Source organism: Trichomycterus rosablanca, chromosome 3 (assembly GCF_030014385.1).
Source record: "Trichomycterus rosablanca isolate fTriRos1 chromosome 3, fTriRos1.hap1, whole genome shotgun sequence".
NCBI lineage: Eukaryota > Metazoa > Chordata > Actinopteri > Siluriformes > Trichomycteridae > Trichomycterus > Trichomycterus rosablanca.
The window spans coordinates 10,756,442-10,776,718 of record NC_085990.1 but is presented as its reverse complement, the minus strand read 5'-3'; the positions used below and the strand labels follow the sequence as shown (position 1 = coordinate 10,776,718).

The 20,277-nt window shown below is 42.5% G+C and overlaps 1 protein-coding gene across 1 annotated transcript in view; it reads right to left on the bottom strand.

Moving 5' to 3' along the window:
* The window catches only part of triob (trio Rho guanine nucleotide exchange factor b), a 173,835-nt gene that overhangs the window by 5,125 nt on the left and 148,433 nt on the right, over nt 1-20,277 (bottom strand). Inside the window, exons 40-57 of the mRNA XM_062992645.1 lie at nt 20,106-20,172; nt 19,751-19,854; nt 16,872-16,941; nt 15,384-15,473; nt 15,156-15,248; nt 14,062-14,112; nt 13,885-13,962; nt 11,873-12,064; nt 11,503-11,683; nt 9,847-10,313; nt 8,266-8,516; nt 7,584-7,689; nt 7,277-7,304; nt 6,031-6,193; nt 2,618-2,739; nt 2,292-2,364; nt 1,372-1,572; nt 678-816 (exon numbers count right to left, since the gene is read on the bottom strand). Coding sequence (XP_062848715.1) covers nt 678-816; nt 1,372-1,572; nt 2,292-2,364; nt 2,618-2,739; nt 6,031-6,193; nt 7,277-7,304; nt 7,584-7,689; nt 8,266-8,516; nt 9,847-10,313; nt 11,503-11,683; nt 11,873-12,064; nt 13,885-13,962; nt 14,062-14,112; nt 15,156-15,248; nt 15,384-15,473; nt 16,872-16,941; nt 19,751-19,854; nt 20,106-20,172 — 2,476 coding nt within the window. The remainder of the gene's footprint in view (nt 1-677; nt 817-1,371; nt 1,573-2,291; nt 2,365-2,617; nt 2,740-6,030; nt 6,194-7,276; nt 7,305-7,583; nt 7,690-8,265; nt 8,517-9,846; nt 10,314-11,502; nt 11,684-11,872; nt 12,065-13,884; nt 13,963-14,061; nt 14,113-15,155; nt 15,249-15,383; nt 15,474-16,871; nt 16,942-19,750; nt 19,855-20,105; nt 20,173-20,277) is intronic.

Genomic DNA, 20,277 nt, shown 5'->3' with positions numbered 1-20,277 from the left:
ATTTTCTTCCATTCTATCCAATTAAATACATAATGGATCGTTTCGTAAAGCAGCATCTTGTTTTTTTTGCATTTTCTCCCTTTTAGCGCGTCCAATGCTTCGTCATGCTTCCTCTCCACCAATGTCGATCCCCGCTCTGATGAGAAGAACGAAGCTACCCCACGCCCCCTCTGACACGTGGGCAGCAGCCGTATGCATTTTGTCAACTACACTTTGATGAGTGCAGTGCGGATCAGCACTGTGTATGGAGAGACACACCCTGACAGCACTCTTTTCCCATCTCTGTGCAGGTGCCATCAATCAGCCAGCAGAGGTCGTAATTGCATTAGTTATGAGCGAGTCCCTATCCGGCTTTAATATCCCACCCCTATCTAAACAACAGGCCAATCATTGTTCATGTGGTCGGCAGGCAGATCTGAGACTCGATACGATGTATTCAAGACCCCAGCTCTGGTGTCCCAGCGTGTGTTATTAGCACTGCGCCACCTGAGCGGCCATAAAGCAGCTTCTTAAATAGCTCACTGATTCGCTGAAGAGACACTGGCACCATGTAAGTGGTAAAAGACTTTTGGTTGCAACTGTGAATAAGTTTATCCTGGGTCTGTCTAAAAACCTAGTGAGCTGCCTTGCTGCCCACCACCACCCTAGACAGCTGCCTAAGTAGAGAGGATTCTTACCTTCAGGTCTAGATGAGCAATCCTGCAGGAATGGAGGTATTGCAAAGCTTCCAAAATGTCCCGCAGATAAAGAGACACCTTCTCTTCAGTCAAGTTCCCCCAGCTCACGATGTAGTCCAGGAGACGACCTTGATCTGCCCTGGAGAGCAAAAATAAAATAGTAAAATGCTTATAAACACTGTGCTAGCTCAGGGTCAATCATCATGAGATCTTGCCCAGAGAATATCGTAAACATGTGTGGTCAGGAGTCCAAGAGGACATTATTGCTGTGTTTGTTGGAGGAAGACAATCAAAATGGCACTAGCCAACATCAGATAAAAGGGCAGTGGTAAGCCAGTGGTTAGAGCTTTGGGTTATTAACTGGAAAGTTGAGTGTTTGAATCCCAGCCCTGTCAAGCAGCCACTGTTGAGCCCTGACCTGGAGCTCTGACCTCAGCTTCCAAACAAGCTGGGCTTTGAGAAGGAAAGAAATGCAATTAGGCAGTTAGTGCTGTCCTCCATGCATTCTCACAAGCATGGGTAACAGACACAACAAGTTCCTAACGTTACAGCTACATTGTATAGCTGTTTTTGGCAGTTATGTGGGGACTGAACACAACATTTGAGGGCTGAAGACTAAAGACAAGGTTTTTCCTACACAGTGAACATGATGCAGCTAAAGCCTCTAAAAATGTGAGCTGTTGGCATAACTTACATTTCGAGCACGAGCACGTAGCTGGTGTTGGTCTCAAAGGTGTCCAAGAGGCCCATTACATTTGGGTGCTGTACACAACGCAGGACGCTCAGCTCCCTCATTACCTGCTCGCGACGCATCAGCTTCTTGTTCACCATCTTTGCCACCACCGATTGCCTGGAACCTCGCTTCTCACACCATTTAGCCACAGAGTATCTGCCTCTTAAAAAAAACATTCTGTTAGATTGTTTCAGTTTCAAGACAGCATATGGTGTTACCACAATTAAAAAAATACAACATCATACACTAGATAGCCGTAAGTATGTAGACATAGGGGCTTGTTGAACATCCTATTCGAAAACCATGGGTGTAATTATAAATGGTCTTCGACTCTTTGCAGCTATAACAGCCTCCAATCCATTAGGAATTCTATTCTTTCCAGGTATTCTAGTTTCCTCCCACCTCCCAAAAATATGTCGAATGTTGACTGGCTCTGTAACAGCCACAAATAGCCAGTGTTTCTGGAAAAGAAGTTTGGATGGGGAGTCATGTCCTTGCCGCTGCAAAAGCAAGTCCTTATGTCAGACGGGAAAAGATATAGCATGATGTTCTATGTATGCTGGAACTCTGTGTATGAATCTGCTGCTGGCTGGTGTAAAGATGCAACCAGTGGCTTCACATGTGCCGGAGAGGGCATGACCTAGCCGGTTTACGGCTGCCGGGAGGGTGCCAGAGTGCACAGGGAAATTTGGAATAGTCAAATTGGGTGCAAAAAGTTGCCACTGTTTGGCCCCTGTGTAAGGCCCTTAACCCTTGCTTGCTTGAACTGTATTTACTCACAATTGTAAGTCGCTGTCCATAAAAGTGTCCGCTAAATGCCATGGTTGGTAGTAAACTTGGTGGACTTATGGAAGGTACAATGTGTTGAAGATGACACTCACCTCCCAAGCTCCATCCCTTCTGTGTAGAGCGACTCAAAGTTGTCCTTCCAGATGGTTCCATCATTGGAGGTAACTGCTCACAAAAACAGATCCATTAGTAGCTGTTTTTCCAGTCACAGTTTGTAATATTGTCAGGTGGTGATGGTGCCACATGCGTCTTGGGTAATTAGGTTTGAACATTGATAATGTTCTGTAAAGAGTCTATGCAATGGATTCCCCTGAGTACTCTGAATCCTCCTGCTCCCAAAAGTTTGGGTGTTATATTCATGTACTCATGCCATTCTCCTAAATCTGTACATAACGTGTTCATGCTGAAAGATGCCGACCTTCCACTTGCAGGCAGGCGGACATGGTGACCGTCCCCACTTCATTAGTAGCAGTGCAGGTGTAGGTGCCGTCGTCCTCTACAGTCACAGGAGAGATACGGAGGGTCACCTCGCCCGTCTCACTGGCACAAGACAAATCAGAAGAAACATTTAATCATTTATTCACTGTCTGTTTTACCACTGCTTTATTCTGTCACGGTGGGTCTGATTCATAGGGTGAAAGGCAGGAAACAACCCAGACAGGTCGCCAGTTTATTACAGGGCAGACACACACACACACACTCACACACATTCACACTCCAGTTGGCCTGACTGCATGTCTTTGAATTTGTGCGAGGACACCAGAGCACCCAGAGGAAACCCATGCGGACACAAGGAAAACATGCAAGCTTGCAGAAAGGACCCTGACTACCCGGCCAGGGAATCAAACCCAGGCTGTTCTTGCTGTGATACAATGATACGACAGCGCTACCCACTCACCTCAGTCCAGCTTGTAATAAGGTCGTGTACAATTTTAAATTGTATGAGATCTGCGGAAATGTCTAAATGTTTATTTTAAGAAAGTGAAGTGATGACTGACGCACTATTTCCTCTGAAGTGTCTCGCCTAAAGGTCACAGTTTCACATCACCATTAAGACTGTGAAAGATGAAATAATTTCTCATTCTTAGATTAACAATTTCAGTCTAGCAGGACCAGAGCCGTTCAGACAAAGTCGAAATATTATGGCCAGAGAGTGTGCAGCCGTCGTAGGCTTGTCAGTTCAGAGAAGTACGGGTCTCAGTACCTGGATCAGCACGCAAGCGCCGAGGGCAGCTTATAATGAGTGTTACTTTGGTTATCCAATAACCCGCGATTACTTTTGGGTCATTGTTTGTATTGTACGCTTCCATCCACATGACATGATGACTAAACATGTCAATGCAATTATTTATAGCGATGCTATACGGCTTTAGTCTATCGTACGAGTCCATAAGGCTCAGTTGAAGTACTGCTGACGACCAAGAGCCTGAGCACACCGGGGGCGCAGGTTCTTCTAAATAAACCCAGTTTATTGCAAAGCCATTTCATTGTCCTTATACTAATAACAAACTGGTGCTGATGTGCAGGAGATCGAGGATTTCTTTATTTGTGAAACCGATATGAAAGTACAACAAATCATGAACATCCCTCATTTTAACACAAGGAGGTTGCTATGGCTATAATATTTTGACTTTAATCTTATAATTATTTAGCCTTTAATCTCGTAATTATTTCAACTTTAATCTCGTAATATTTCAACTTTATTCTCATAATATTTTGACTTTAATCTCGAAATCGAAACTTATACGACTATATTCTCAAAATTAAAACTTAAAAAAATATTTTTCTTTAGAAAGGCCCTAATACGCCGTCGTACTTTCCTTACTGGTCAGCTGCTTAATTAAACTGGCTATTACCACAAAGCTGTAGCCAAGTCAGACTCGTTCTGTCCGTGGAGCTAAAAGTTTTCTGTCAGTCAAAGCAGAGAATCCTGAACTAACAAACTTAGTAATTATGTACTTTTGCCTTTACTTGGCTCTGTGAAGTAACGTTTTCTGCTCTAATCTACCATTTATGACTAGTTACATTTCTATAATGTTCTCGAAGAATCTGTTTAACCGTCGCATTAAAAAGGATAGAGGTTTTAGTATTTTAATTAGTTTAATTAATTTTAATGATGGTGTGTATGATGCGCAAAACGTTAATTATATTGTTTTAGCTTGTCAAGAGCTTTCGCAATTATTTCTGCGTGAGGGTTGATGGGGGGTGGGGGTTGTTGCGGGGGTATTGGGTTGGGGGGGCAATTTCAATGTTGGCACATGAAAGGGGGCGCATGTCCAAAAAGGTTGAAAACCCCTGCTATAAATCACCTAACAAGCTAAATATGAATAGATAAATAAAAAAATGCTTTATGAGATGTTTCCTCTGTGTGAAATAATGTGTGGTTTGATGATCTAAAATTGTGCAGTGTGACAAATGTTATCCATACAACACAAAGCCTGAAGTTGGAACGTTCTTGGATGTTTACAATCATACACTCGACTGTATTTTATTATTAAGTGTCATCTAATCGATTTCGACTGGTGACTGTCTTCGACTGTCTTCTGATTGGGTCTTCAGGCGTCCTAATGGCTTTTTTTTTGTTCCCTTTAATTATATCCATTCAACTTGTTGCTGGCCATCCTCTTCCTCTTTTACCTTCAACTCTTCCCAGGATAATAGTCCAATTCCAATGAATAGTTTTGATATGTCGAAAATAATAGAGCCTAAGTTGGGTGGTGGTACTTAGATCTGACTCCAAATCGCTGACTTTATTTTCTAATTACTGAAAGTCTTTTAACTCTTTATAGAACTTTGACTTAAACACCTCAAGGTTTTAGAAAGAGCTTGGGAGACATCTAGAGGTCAGAGTGGGAAACTATAACATGGACTGCAAGATTGTGAAATAAGGAGCTGGATCAGCATCTACCTCCAGATAAGCTTCAGTCATTTTTGAATTGCTTTTGTAATCCTAAATGCTTTATAATGGCAGACTGAAGCAGAATGAAGCAGACAATCATTTAGTTCTTTAAGGGATGACATCGTCTACACATCTGTTCTCTAGAACTTTCCACGAAGCTTCTCTAAGGTTTAGATCTAGTGACAGGAAAGTACCTGACCGTCTTGGTTCAGTAAACCAGTACTGAATAAATTTAGCAGTACGTATGGGTGCATTATGATCCTAATATAGAAACATGATCAGGAGTGTGTTTGTATCATAGTGTGCACCTGTAAAATTGCTTCCTGTTAGTTGCTACACAACCATGCAAAACATTAACCAAATAAAGTCCACCAGATGAGGTATTATTATGGATCCTTCATCGTATCTTACAGCTGGTTGCGTACTTCATGAGTTAAAGCCATCTTTTCGCTTCCTCAAAAATGTAGAAAAAATAGTAAAAGGTGGAGCATATTGTTTTTTCCATTGCTCAGGGGTCCAGCTTTTGGTCTACTTACACTCAGTATAAGGGAGTGGGCTGGCTTTCTAAAAACGAATTTAGATTTAATAATTTTATCATAATTTTATAAATTGTTTTATTGGTAAACATGTTCTTGCAATAAAAATGTGCATAACTGTTCAAATTGTGCTTAGTTATTTTTGCAAGTGATTAATCACGATTAATTTGGTTCTTTAATCGCGATTAATCATGATTAAAAATGTTTGCCACGTAATTTTAGCCCCCCCCCCCTACTAATGTAAAAATTATAAATAAGCATATTACAATATATACTTATTAGCTTTGCGTAGTGTTAGGATTCATCAATGTTCCCATCTGTGGTTGACATGACAACCCCATCCCTTAATAGCAGTCCTGCATGAATTTGAGCTTTGCAAGTGTGTGTGTCCCATACCTGTATGTCAGTGTATATCTGCCTCCATCACTGAGGAGGTTCTGATCAGGTCTCCTCCAGGACACTGAGGCTCTGGGTTGACCTCTGACCTTACAGCGCAGAGTCACACTGTCTCCGCTATCACACGTGGTATCAGTCAATGGTACTACAAATTCTGGGGGAGCTGAAACACACCAAAAATACATAAATATACATGGGTATATGGTTGTAAATAACTTGGTTGGGGTTTTAATGATTTCTGCAGTTGTTCTTTGTCTGTGACTGACTGGAACATGTTATTACTGGTCAAACACCGTGACCAATTACATTTTTAGAACACTTGTGCACACTCGAGCAAGCTTTACAAAAGGACACAATTATGGAGCAGTGGCTTTTGATTAATGGAATATCTGTCTTTTTGGTGGTTCACAGATGACATCTGACTATTCCTCATAGCATAAGATAACAGCTTGGGTTTTCTTCTGGGCTCTACCAAATAAACCACTGTTCCATGTGCTATACTTTGTATGTAAGGACAGTTGTTTGAACAAACGAACAAAATTAGAACCTGAAGTTGCTTAGACAGGGCTGCACATTTTCAGTTCTTCTCTGAGTTTATTCTGAGCGCTAGCGTGTCGCAATGGTCTATTACAATAGCTCATTGTCATTGAGATCTAGGTTTGGTCGGCTGGGCGTCTAGACAGACATGATTGGCTATGTCTGAGAGGCCTTAAAAGCTGGAATAGATGTTTATTAACAAATTAAATTAAGTTGAGCAGACAAAACATGAAATATCTTGGGTTCAATCAAATAAAAGTAAATGTAAGGAAAATTTCCCTTTCCCAGCTTTTCAATGGGCGCAAGGCACACAGTATCTCCCTGGACGGGGTACCAGTCCATCGCAGGACATACCCACACTCATTCACCTATAGGGCAAATCAGTGTCTCCAATTAACCTGACTGCATGTCTTTGGACTGTGGGAGGAAACCAGAGCTCCCGGAGGAAACCCACGCAGACACGGGGAGAACATGCAAAGAAAGGACCCGGACCCAGGACCTTCTTGCTGTGAGGCAACATTGCTACCCACCGAGCCACCCTGGATTGTTTACTTTATAAACTTTATAGAGATTATTGTATTGCTGTTAGTACCTGTTAGTACCTGTTAACTCAGTCATTCAAAGGGGTGTCTGCATACTTTTGGCCATATAGTGTTTGACCTAAAAACAGGTGTTGTATGATTGATTGAGATGATTTCACCAGACTTACCATCATAGATGTAGTTTGGATTAAGAAGCTGTAAGAAAAAAGAGGAGACACCTGAGTACATAAAATAGTTCTTCATGAATAAAAATTACTTGAGTGCTAATATTGCATTCTAAGCCCTGATTGGCTAACGGAGTAAAAGATGAATCCTTCATATAGAAAAATAGGGTTCAACCAAAAGGATGGAGCAAGTAAAAAATGTTGGAACACAGCCTAGTTTCCACGATGTCATGACTCATAAATGTGGTTATTATAGTCAGGATAGGGCGACAGCTGAACAGGAAGTACTGGTTATTTAGGGAGGCATTACCTTTACAGAAACCTTGTTCTGCTGCCTGCCATCTCTTCTTCCTTCCCTCTCTCTCTTTTCTGGTTTTCGGCGGATGCGCAGTGCCGTGTGCCATGACGATGACTTCCTGCGTACAGATCATGAAAGACACTTCAATCACACATTCATTTAACTTGTGAAACTTACACGTACTTGTGTATTTCATGCCAGTCCTGAGATTTCAATCACTTCTGCAGCTGTTGTTTTTCTGAGACGGAAACGACATCTAGGAATTTCAAATTCCTAGATGTCGTTTCCGTCTCAGAAAAACAACAGCTGCAGAAGTGATTGAAATCTAGGGACAGATTTCAATCTTTCAGGGTCACCTGACCTGTCACCTGTCAGGTGGGACAGTGGCAGCTCAGTGGTTAAGGTACTGGACTAGTAATCAGGGAATTGCCAGTTCAAGCCCCATTACCACCTAGTTGCCACTGTTGGGCCTCTGAGCAAGGCTGTTAAGACTTAGTTGCTCAGTTGTCGTAACTATAAGTCACCTTGGATAAAAGCATCTGCTAAATGCCACAAATGTACATGTAAACATGGTATCTAAGCCACCCTACGACACCTTAAAGTTTCATACATACTCCAGTCATACACATGTGCTTGGTCTGAGCGAACAGTAGTGGTGAAGCCTGTACATGGTACAGATTCAGGCTTTGCATACTTGAGGGTTGTGCTGGTGTAGTCTGTGGCACGGGTAGAGGTATGACCCAGCACGTGGGCAGGGATCCAGCCCTCGGCAGCTGGGCACAGCTCAGTGGGAGCCCTGAACACCAGGAACATGCTCTGCTGGTTGGAGGATAAGATCTGCACAGCTTCACCCTGATGTACGCTGATCTCATCCTCCTTCAGTGCCACGTAGTCCTGGGTCACCAGCATGGTGGATACACTGCTACTGCTGCTGCTGTTTTCACTCTGAGAATTAAAAAACAAACATACACACATGTGCATACACACACGCACACACACACACACAGAAACGTACATGTACACACATATACAACGCAACACACACAAACACATAAGTACGCATTAACACACACACAAGAATACACACGCACACCCATACACGCAAGAGCATACACACATATACAGCCCAACACACAAACACACACACACGCATAAACACACACGCACACACACACACATACATGCATGAGCATACACCCATATACAACCCAGCACACACATACATAAACACACACACACACACACAAACACATACATACACACACACAAACATACATGTACACCCAAACACATAAACACAAACACACCCATGTACAAACATCCAAACACACACACACACAAGCAAACATATACAACCAAACACACACACACATACGTAAACACACACACACGCACACACAATCATACATGTACACCCAAACACATAAACACACACACACAAACATACATGCACATCCAAACACACAGACACAGAAGCACACACATACACACAAGCACACACACAAACAAGCACACAAACACACACACATACATACATACCCCACCAAACACGCACACACGCATATACAAACACACACAAACACACACACAAATGTACATGTACACCCAAACAAACACATACACACACAAGCACACAAACACAAGGACACAAACACATACACACACAAGCACACAAACACAAGGACACACACAATGTTAAGGTTACAGAGTGCATTAAAGTATCAGTTGCATGTATTTGTTCATAAAGAAGTAGAATTACAATGTGAATCATTTCAGGGTTATTATGACATTACCATGAAGAAATCATTTTGTTGTACTGAACATGTATATGTATGTATGATTAACAAACGTATTCTATTCTACTTTATACTTTTTCAGATTATTGTATATGCAGAAAAAGCAAGAGTGCGTATACTGGAAAGCAAAGCACGGAGAAGTTAGTTGAGTCAGAAAGCTGCTTTTCCGTAAGTGCTTGATGAGTTTCTTTCAGAAGCATTTTTCATTAATGGCTAGATGAAGAATGTTAGTGTGGGTTAGACTGATTTCTTCAAATACATGTAGATGTTTCTACAGATTGTAGAAGATCTCTGTACACGTCTGGCTGAAGTTGTTTTCCAGCTATTGCAGGTTAGTAAAAGAACACAAGCTGGTTAAGCTCCACAGGACCTGGATGATCTTCTCCGCTCCACGACTCATCCAGTATGAAGGTTAGTAAAAAGCCAGAAGAGCAGGACTAGTCCATGACTATACCCCAGGTTTGGAGTTGGGCTCTTACCCCATTGGAGTGCAGGGAGTGTGTGGAGTGTTCGCTGGCCGAGGAGCAGGTACTGACCCGATCCGTTTCCTTTCTCTTCTGGTTCTGCTCTGTAACTGGCGGCCAGGCGGAGGGGGAGACTCTCGGGGTAAACTGACCTGGACTCAGGGGTTTCGAAGGGGAGATTATGGGTGAAGGGAACCCTGATCGAGGCCTGGATAGAGTGAGGGTCGTCGGGGACACTGCAGCTCGAGAAGCCGGACGGGTCTCCTCTCGCGACTCGTTCATGGGGGTCTCGAAAGGACATGTCCCAAAGACTTCTGGGAACGTACCTGAGGATGAAGGGGGGTGGGACTGCATGGGTTGGGGAATTCTGGATCCTCGAGGTCGGGAAATGACAGCGACACTACTGCTGCTGCTGCTGCTGCATGGAATGGGAGTGCTGGCTCCAACGTGGTTCCGCTGGTATTCGATGGGAGACGTCAGTGCTGCAAAATAAATACAACACATATAAATACAACAAGTCTTGTTTTCAGCACTGACCAAAGATGTGTCATTTTTTTTGCCTGATTATATTTTTTTCAAACAAGACAGCATCATCTCTGCTACTGTACACGAGAAGTACATGTCTGTGAGTTTGGTATGTTCTTCCAATGTCTACGTATTCTGTTTTCCTCCCTTCTGTTCAAAACATGCTGAAGGTGTATTGGTTGCTCTACATTGCCTCAAAGTCTAGGTGAGCAAATGTTTTTCTGCCTTTAACAAGACCCACTGCAGCCCTGACCAGGATGAAGATGTTATTATTATTGTTATTATTTTTTTTTCTTTTCATTATTAATATTTAAACTACTTATGTTAATGATGATATTGATATTAGACTATTATTAATAGTCATTTCATCATTAACCACTGATTTATCCTGGTCAGGGTTGCAGTAGGTCTGGTTACCCTGAAAACAGTGGGCACAATGCAGGAATACAAGGGGCTTTGAGCACCCCCTACCCCCACCCCTGTTGGTACGTAGATGCCCAGAAGGATTTGAATTCTGGATCCCAGTGGTAGTGGGCTAGTGTAATTTACCACTGTGCCACCCAAGCCACCTTTATTATTATTATTATATTTTCTTAATATTATATATATATATATATATATATATATATATATATATATATATATATATATATACATGTATATATATACTGTATATATATATATATATATATATATACAGTTAAATTATTATTATTATTATTATTATTTATACTATACAATTATTTATATTACTATTATTATTATTATTACTATTTTATTATTAATTTTATATTGATAACTATTGTGTTTGTATATTTTATTATTATTATTATTATTAATAATAATAATAATAATTAAGTAATTATTATGCAATTACTTATAACATCATTATTATGTATAAATATTTATTTTATTATTATGATTATTATTATTTTTATCATTACTACTTATATTACTATTTATACACAATGCATTTACTAATATGATTATTATTTACATTAATATTTATATTATTATTTATATAATATGCATTTATTAATATGATTATTATTATGCTTTTTTTTATTGATATTGTTTTGTTGTATTGTTATTTATTAACTTTTTTATTACCTGTAAGATTTTAAGCACAATAGGAAAGTATGTTACCATTAAGAAAGTTCCTCTGGTTCTCCAGGATGCTACTGATCTGTTGAACCCAGGTGTGACACAGGGCCGGGCTGGACGATTGCAGGACGAATCTTTCTGTGCCTCCTGTGGAAGACCTGGAGGTCAAAGTGAACCTACAGGGGTCGCTGTCCGAACTCTCCTCCAGCCCCAAACAGCTGACCTAAAGCACACAGAGAGGGTAATGTGTTTTATACAGACAAACATGCTCCTATATAATATACACAGAGAACATGAAATAAACAAGTTTAAAATACTGATACACACCCATACAGCACCACAGTGAATTGGGTGTTGAATTAGATTGATGGTGCAGTGATACTGACTGCATGAATAAACCAGGAACTCATACCTTGACACTGTTCTTGAACAGATAGCCTGGTGTAGAAAATCCCTTCTTCTTGTCCAGCGGTTCACTGAAGATAACGATCTGCTCAAACAGAAAGACCCTCCTCTCCTTCGTCCTGGAGAGCAGCCCTGAATCCTGATCCGACACCATGAAGGTGTCCTGGAGGAGGAGCCGTCCCTGAGCAACAATCTTACCCTGAACACACACACATAAATATCATTAGAAGAAGCCCCGACTCAGGAGCATTAGAAGCTAAGAAAAGCACACCACTATGGAAGGTTGGAGTCTGGCTACATGTCAACAGATACGGTACAATTGCCTGTGTCTGGAAAAAATACAATAGTGACAATAGCGACATCTGCTGTGCGGTTGAGGTATTGTAAAAAGAAGTAGGGAAACACATGGGGCATAATGTGACTACATATTTGATTTGGGTCTTTCTAGCAGCTAGTCTTCAGCTCTTCTTGGCCAATTATAAGGAACAGAGAAATGGAAATGACTAAATTGGAGGAAAATATAAGAAATGCAGGGACAAATTATAATTTGGGAGCCACAAAAGGGGCCTGTTGTCATTTTAAGGCATAGGATGGGTGTTCCAGTATAAGCTAGTGTCAGATTGTTCTGGCTTTCTAGCTCCTACCCTGCTCTAGAAAGCCCAGTGGTATTAGTCCCAGGTACTGGACTAATAATCAGAAGGTTGCTGGTTCAAGCCCAACAATCACCAAGTTGTCATTCTTCCCAAAATCATTTACAGGGGTTTAGGTCCGACCTCTAGAGTTCCTCCACACACACACCAAACTAGTCAAACCATGTTTTTATGGATCTTGCTTTGTCAAGCTGAAATAGAAAAGGACCTTCCCCAAACTCTTGCTACAGACTGGAAGCATATAATACTGTTGTATAACTGATTGTATACAATACACTTGCTCAGCAGTGGGTGTGGCTAAAACACCTAAACTTAATAATCAGGAGGGGTGTCCACATGTTTTAGGCTTTGCTTTTGTACTGGTGGACAGAGGCGCCACAATGTACTGCACTCAGTGCTACTCAATCCACCTACATGTATGCACCCTATACACTGATCAGCCATAACATTAAAATCACCTCCTTGTTTCTACACACATTGTCCATTTTACCAGCTCCACTTACCATATAGAAGCACTTTGTAGTTCTACAATTACTGACTGTAGTCCACCTGTTACTCTGCATACTTTTTTAGCCTGCTTTCATGCTGTTCTTCAATGGTCAGGACTCTCCCAGGACCACCACAGAGTAGGTATTATATGTGTGGTGGATCATTCTCAGCACTGCAGTGATACTGACATGGTGGTGGTGTGTTAGTGTGTGTTGTGCTGGTATGAGTGGATAAGACAGCAGCGCTGCTGGAGTTTTTAAACACCTCACTGCCACTGCTGGACTGAGAATAGTCCACCAACCAAACTCAAACAGCAGCAATAGATGAGTGATCGTCTCTGACTTTACATCTACAAGGTGGACAAACTAGGTAGGAGTGTCTAACAGAGTGGACAGTGAGTGGACACAGTATTTAAAAACTCCAGCAGTGCTGCTGTGTCTGATCCACTCATACCAGCACAACACACACTAACACACCACCATCATGTCATTGTCACTGCAGTGCTAAGAATGATCCACCACCTAAATAATACATACTTTGTGGTGGTCCTGTGGGGGTCCTGACCATTGAAGAACAGGGTGAAAGCAGGCTAAAAAGGTATGTAGAGAAATAGATGGACTACAGTCAGTAATTGTAAAACTGTAATTGTAAAAGTGCTTCTATATGGTAAGTGGAGCTGATAAAATGGACAGTGAGTGTAGAAACAAGGAGGTGGTTTTAATGTTATGGCTGATCAGTGTATATGCATGGCATGGCAAAATATAAATTTTTATATAATGGTGTATCATCGCCACCTGCTGGACTGACAGGCTCATAACAGTGCTTTACAGTGCTGCAGATAGAGCATCAAGAATGCATTAATACAGTGATAGAGTCTTACATCGAATCCCTGTAGACGCCCCACGTTCATCATGTCATTGCAGCACTTGGGAACAACACACATGACCTCTACTGCTTTCTGTAAAGTAAAAAGAAAATAAAAATAATTTATTGCTTTAATATTACTGGGTAAGTAAGTAAAATGTCAGCAGAGGAAGAAATAACGTGCTGTTTGTACCTCTAGCTCTGTCGTATCGACACCAGCCTTCTTGGAGAACTTAAAGAAATCCTGAAAAACAAACAGAAAATCTGAATTTTTATTTATTACCTTTGTGAAGCTACGAAACCGAATCAGGTAGTGCTGGATATTAACACTGTATTCAATTCTCACTGTGCAAAAAGGTGTTCCAGGCTTAATGAATGCAATTTTACATCCTAGAGTGAACAAAAGTGACCAAATTCCTAAAAATCAGAAGTTACACTATATAACCAAAAGTATTTGGACACCTGACCATGCACTTGTTGGAATCCCAGTTCAAAAACAAATGGTATTAAAATAGAGTGACATCTACAGTATGTGATCCTTACAGCTATAACAACAGCCACTCTTCTGAGAAGGTTTTTCACAAGGATTTGGAATTTGTCTGTGGGAATTTGTGCCCATGCAGTCAAATGAGCATTTGTATGACTGGGCACTGATGTTGGTCAAGAAAGCCTTAATTGATGCTCCAGTTCATTTCAGAGCTGTTCAGTGGGGGTGAGGTCAGAGCTCTGTGCAGGACACTGGAGTTAGTTTAAATGAAGTTTTTCTTGTCTTTCATGTATATGTAGAGTTTGCTTTGTGAATAGGGGCACAGTTATGATGGAACAGAAAAGAGCCTTCCCTAAACTGTTGCTGCAAAGTTAGCAATTGTTGTGGCAAAACACATGAATTAAAAAATTCAAATTAAAAGGGGTGTCCCAATACTTTTTTCCATGGTGTAGTTTAATATTATGAGATTAAATGGCACTTAAATGGCGCAGAGGTTGGATGGGGTCTCTTCCCAAAATAGTGCCACTCCCTGGAACTGGTCCTGGCACCTGCACGTGTGCCAAGTCCATACGCAATACGGCTCTGTGAGGGAACCTGACACTGGCAGGTGATAAGAAGCGACTGCAGATCAGACCCTTGGATGCTCTCCTTGATTAAATCCAGATCAAGGCCAGTGGCACCGCCGAGTTTCATAACTCAAGAGTCGAGCCTTGGCAGTAGCGTATACAAAGCCTGCTGTGCCATACAAAATGCTAACATAACACAACAGGGTGGGAAACAGAAAGTGTGTGTGTCCTGACCTTTAGCAGCAACTGGTACTTCATGATCCTCTGTACAGGTTTAATCAGCAGGTCTGTGAGCTGCAGTCTGTGGCCCAAACGCTGCTTGAGATCCTGAACGTACAACAAAAGTATCGACACAAAAAGAGCTGTAAATGAATACGTCTCAGCCACATGCTGAATGAAATAGAATTTGTATAACGATGTGTCCAGCAGCAGTGAGTTTGGAATTCGGATGTTGGATCTTACCTCAAAGTAAGTGTCTATGTACTCAGAGACGATGTGCTCAGATTTGGGTTTGTTTTGGCAATACACGATGTACATGTGTAACCGACGCTCCTGGAAAACAAAACAAAACAAAACCATGTGGGGCAGAAAGAAACATCAGCACTTTAAACACAGCAAAAATTTACATTTCAGTTCATTTCCATGAATCGAATTATCCTGGTCAGGGTCGCGGAAGGTCCGGTTTCACTCCGAAATCCTGGACAAAGGGCGGTACGCTTTGGATGGGGTGCCAATCCATCACAGGGCTTCAGCCGCAGACTAACACATGTGAAGTCACCAGCTGCTTCTTTACACCAGCCAGTAGTGGATTTAGTCATGTGCACAATATGTTTCCTCTACTGCTTGCACGGGCACCTTGATGGAACAGCATGAGTCGGTGTTGCAGCAGTAGTTTTAAAGGAACCCAATCTGACCATACCTCTCTAAAACACAGCCAATCTAAAACACAGCCAATGATGTCTGTTGAGCTCCCAGCCAGGCCAATGCTTAGTTTGGGGGGTGGGGCATGTGGTGATAATGCTTGTGAGGGCACCTTGACCGAACAGCAGGACTCAGTGTTGCAGCAGCCATTAAAAGGAACCCAATCTGACCATACCTCCCTCAGACACGGCCAATTATGTATGCTGAGCTCCAAGCCAGGCCAATAGCAACGCTTAGTCATAAACTCGTAAGTGTAAGACAAGGTCGCTTCCTTATATAGGTATACAATGTCTGGGACTGGTCCTGGTACCTGTGTGTGTGGTAAGGGGGGGTGTAGTCCGTACACGATAAGGCTCTGTGAGGAAACCTGACGCTGGCAGGTGGTAAGAAGCAGATTCAGATTGAACACATGCTGCGGGAGGGGGCCGTGTGGTGATACTGCTTGTGCGGGCACCTTGACCGAACAGCAGGAATCGGTGTTGCAACAGCAGTTTTAAAGGAACCCAATCTGACCATACCTCCCTCAGACACAGCCAATTATGTCTGTTGTGTGCCCAGCCAGGCCAACAGCAACACTTATATAAGGTCTCCTCCTTATATAGATATGCGGTCATCGGGACTGGTCCAGGCACCCTGTGTGTGTGGGGGGCGGGGGGGAGGGGTTAGTCTATACATGATACAGCTCTGTATGGGAACCTCACACTGGCAGGTGAAAAGAAGCAGATGCAGATTGGACACATCGTGTGGCGTGTGGTGATATAGCTTAAGCCGGCACCTTGGCCGAACAGCTGGAGTCGCTATTGCAGCAGCAATTACGTGGAACCCAATCTGACCATACCTCCCACAGACACAGCCAACTATGTCTGTTGAGCACCGCTAAATATTGAAAATGTAAGCTTGCAAATTTAGGGGCACACGTCCCTGCTGCACCCCCACCACCATGTGTGAAGCCATCAAGGTCTTCTTTTTACCAGCCAGAAGATCTACACTGTGTGATATACTACTGTGTCACTCAAGCACATTACTTACATGTTTGATGAACAGAGGTGCCACCCTGTCCGGATCCTCCAGACACTTCTCCAGCTCGCTCAAGAAGAAGCTGTGTGCACAGGAAAAGAAACAGAAGCATAAAAAAGGTGAAACATTAATGTGCACTTAAAATGGATGAGCATTTAAGCAGTTATTATCACTTTTAATAACTGATTGGTTTAAATTTATGAACAAACTACTTGTACCAGGTGCTCAAGGGGCACAGCATCTGTTACGCTAACCCACCACTGCTGAGATCTGGGATCGAATCTCAGAGGTGCTATTGGCCGACCCGGCATCTATACAGACATACAGTGTATCACAAAAGTGAGTACACCCCTCACATTTCTGCAAATATTTCATTATATCTTTTCATGGGACAACACTATAGACATGAAACTTGGATATAACTTAGAGTAGTCAGTGTACAGCTTGTATAGCAGTGTAGATTTACTGTCTTCTGAAAATAACTCAACACACAGCCATTAATGTCTAAATGGCTGGCAACATAAGTGAGTACACCCCACAGTGAACATGTCCAAATTGTGCCCAAAGTGTCAATATTTTGTGTGACCACCATTATTATCCAGCACTGCCTTAACCCTCCTGGGCATGGAATTCACCAGAGCTGCACAGGTTGCCACTGGAATCCTCTTCCACTCCTCCATGATGACATCACGGAGCTGGTGGATGTTAGACACCTTGAACTCCTCCACCTTCCACTTGAGGATGCGCCACAGGTGCTCAATTGGGTTTAGTCCATCACCTTTACCTTCAGCTTCCTCAGCAAGGCAGTTGTCATCTTGGAGGTTGTGTTTGGAGTCGTTATCCTGTTGGAAAACTGCCATGAGGCCCAGTTTTCGAAGGGAGGGGATCATGCTCTGTTTCAGAATGTCACAGTACATGTTGGAATTCATGTTTCCCTCAATGACCTGCAGCTCCCCAGTGCCAGCAACACTCATGCAGCCCAAGACCATGATGCTACCACCACCATGCTTGACTGTAGGCAAGATACAGTTGTCTTGGTACTTCTCACCAGGGTGCCGCCACACATGCTGGACACCATCTGAGCCAAACAAGTTTATCTTGGTCTCGTCAGACCACAGGGCATTCCAGTAATCCATGTTCTTGGACTGCTTGTCTTCAGCAAACTGTTTGCGGGCTTTCTTGTGCGTCAGCTTCCTTCTGGGATGACGACCATGCAGACCGAGTTGATGCAGTGTGCGGCGTATGGTCTGAGCACTGACAGGCTGACCTCCCACATCTTCAACCTCTGCAGCAATGCTGGCAGCACTCATGTGTCTATTTTTTATAGCCAACCTCTGGATATGACGCCGAACACGTGGACTCAACTTCTTTGGTCGACCCTGGCGAAGCCTGTTCCGAGTGGAACCTGTCCTGGAAAACCGCTGTATGACCTTGGCCACCATGCTGTAGCTCAGTTTCAGGGTGTTAGCAATCTTCTTATAGCCCAGGCCATCTTTGTGGAGAGCAACAATTATATTTCTCACATCCTCAGAGAGTTCTTTGCCATGAGGTGCCATGTTGAATATCCAGTGGCCAGTATGAGAGAATTGTACCCAAAACACCAAATTTAACAGCCCTGCTCCCCATTTACACCTGGGACCTTGACACATGACACCAGGGAGGGACAACGACACATTTGGGCACAATTTGGACATGTTCACTGTGGGGTGTACTCACTTATGTTGCCAGCTATTTAGACATTAATGGCTGTGTGTTGAGTTATTTTCAGAAGACAGTAAATCTACACTGCTATACAAGCTGTACACTGACTACTCTAAGTTATATCCAAGTTTCATGTCTATAGTGTTGTCCCATGAAAAGATATAATCAAATATTTGCAGAAATGTGAGGGGTGTACTCACTTTTGTGATACACTGTAATTGGCAATGGGGGTGGTGAATACCCCAAAAAAGGGCAAAAGCAGGGGAGAACGGTCTATTGTTTATTTTACACACCTGAACATTTTGGCTGTAGATATACACTATATGGCCAAAAGTATTTGGACACCTGACCATGAGTTTGTTGAATGCCCCATTTAAAAAACAAATGGTATTAAAATAGAGTGACCTCTATGTTATCCTTTCATAACAACAGCCACTCTTCAGAGAAGGCTTCTCACAAGATTTTTAAGAATATCTGTGGGAATTTGTGCCCATTAAGTCAATAGCGAAGTTTTATACGATTATTGTTGACTAATATTTAATCTATTGCTAATAGATGTTTATATATTTTAAATAAATGGTTTATTTCCTTTTCATTTTTGCTTTTTTGCTATTCCAGCATTCCCCATTTCTAATCCCTGAGCACAAAGCCCATAAAGTTGGTTGGATGAGATAAGTGTGGAGAAGTTCCAGTGGGCTGCACAGAGACCCAAACACAACTCTATTAAACACCTTCGGGATGAATTAGAACACTGATTGCAAACGAAACCATCGGAGCCTCATGTTACATAGCTTTTTTGACTGAATAGAGACAAATTGATACTGACACAATTCAAAATATTCCTAGTAGGATAGAGGTTGTTATAGCCCCAAAGGAATCCAACTCTATGGAATAAGATGCCCAACAAACTTATGGTCAGATGCCCACATAAGTCTGGCCAGGGCATGTAGTGTATGGAAATTCCGCTAGCACACCAGCGCCGAGATTCTGAACTCGGTGTTGCCACCGGTCGGCTGGGCGCCATCTAGCGGGCATAATTTGCAGTGCCTGCAGGCGGGATGACAGGACTATGTGGGCGGGGTCTTCAAAAATGCTGTGTAAGGACCCTGATTGACGGATAGAGGCGCCTGTGCAGAGTGCATGGGTGGAAAAGGGTTCCGTTAAGGGCAGCGCACTTGATAAACACATACTCTTTGTGCCAGTCGAAGATCTGGTGAATGTTTCCAAACACAATCTTGTCTTTGCCCCTCATGTCATCCGGAACCCCCTCCTCCTTCATCCGGCTAATGTAGCCCTGTGAATGCAGAAAGTGTGAAGATGTCGTTACCAGGGAAACAAGGAGACGGATGGCACACAAACGATATCACGTGTTGAGCAGGTGGCACCACCCACTGGAACCAGTTCACTTCTTGTTCTAGTCCTTCACATTTCTGTTTGTGAAGGAAAAGTACTGAGAAGTCCAGTGAGTCACGCTGCTCGCAACCTTCTATACATTCTGTTAGCAACCCATGACGTTCAGATCCGATTACAGACGTGTATTCTTACCTCCACTATCGCACCCAGGTCTCTAACGTAGTCTCGCTCTGTCTCCACCAACTCCAAGAGCACAAAGCTGCAAAGAACACACAAGAAAGAAAAAATACAGTGTTATCTTCTCCAGATACTTAAAACTACTGAAGCAGACAAACTACTGAAGCTGGTTCTGCTGGACACATAC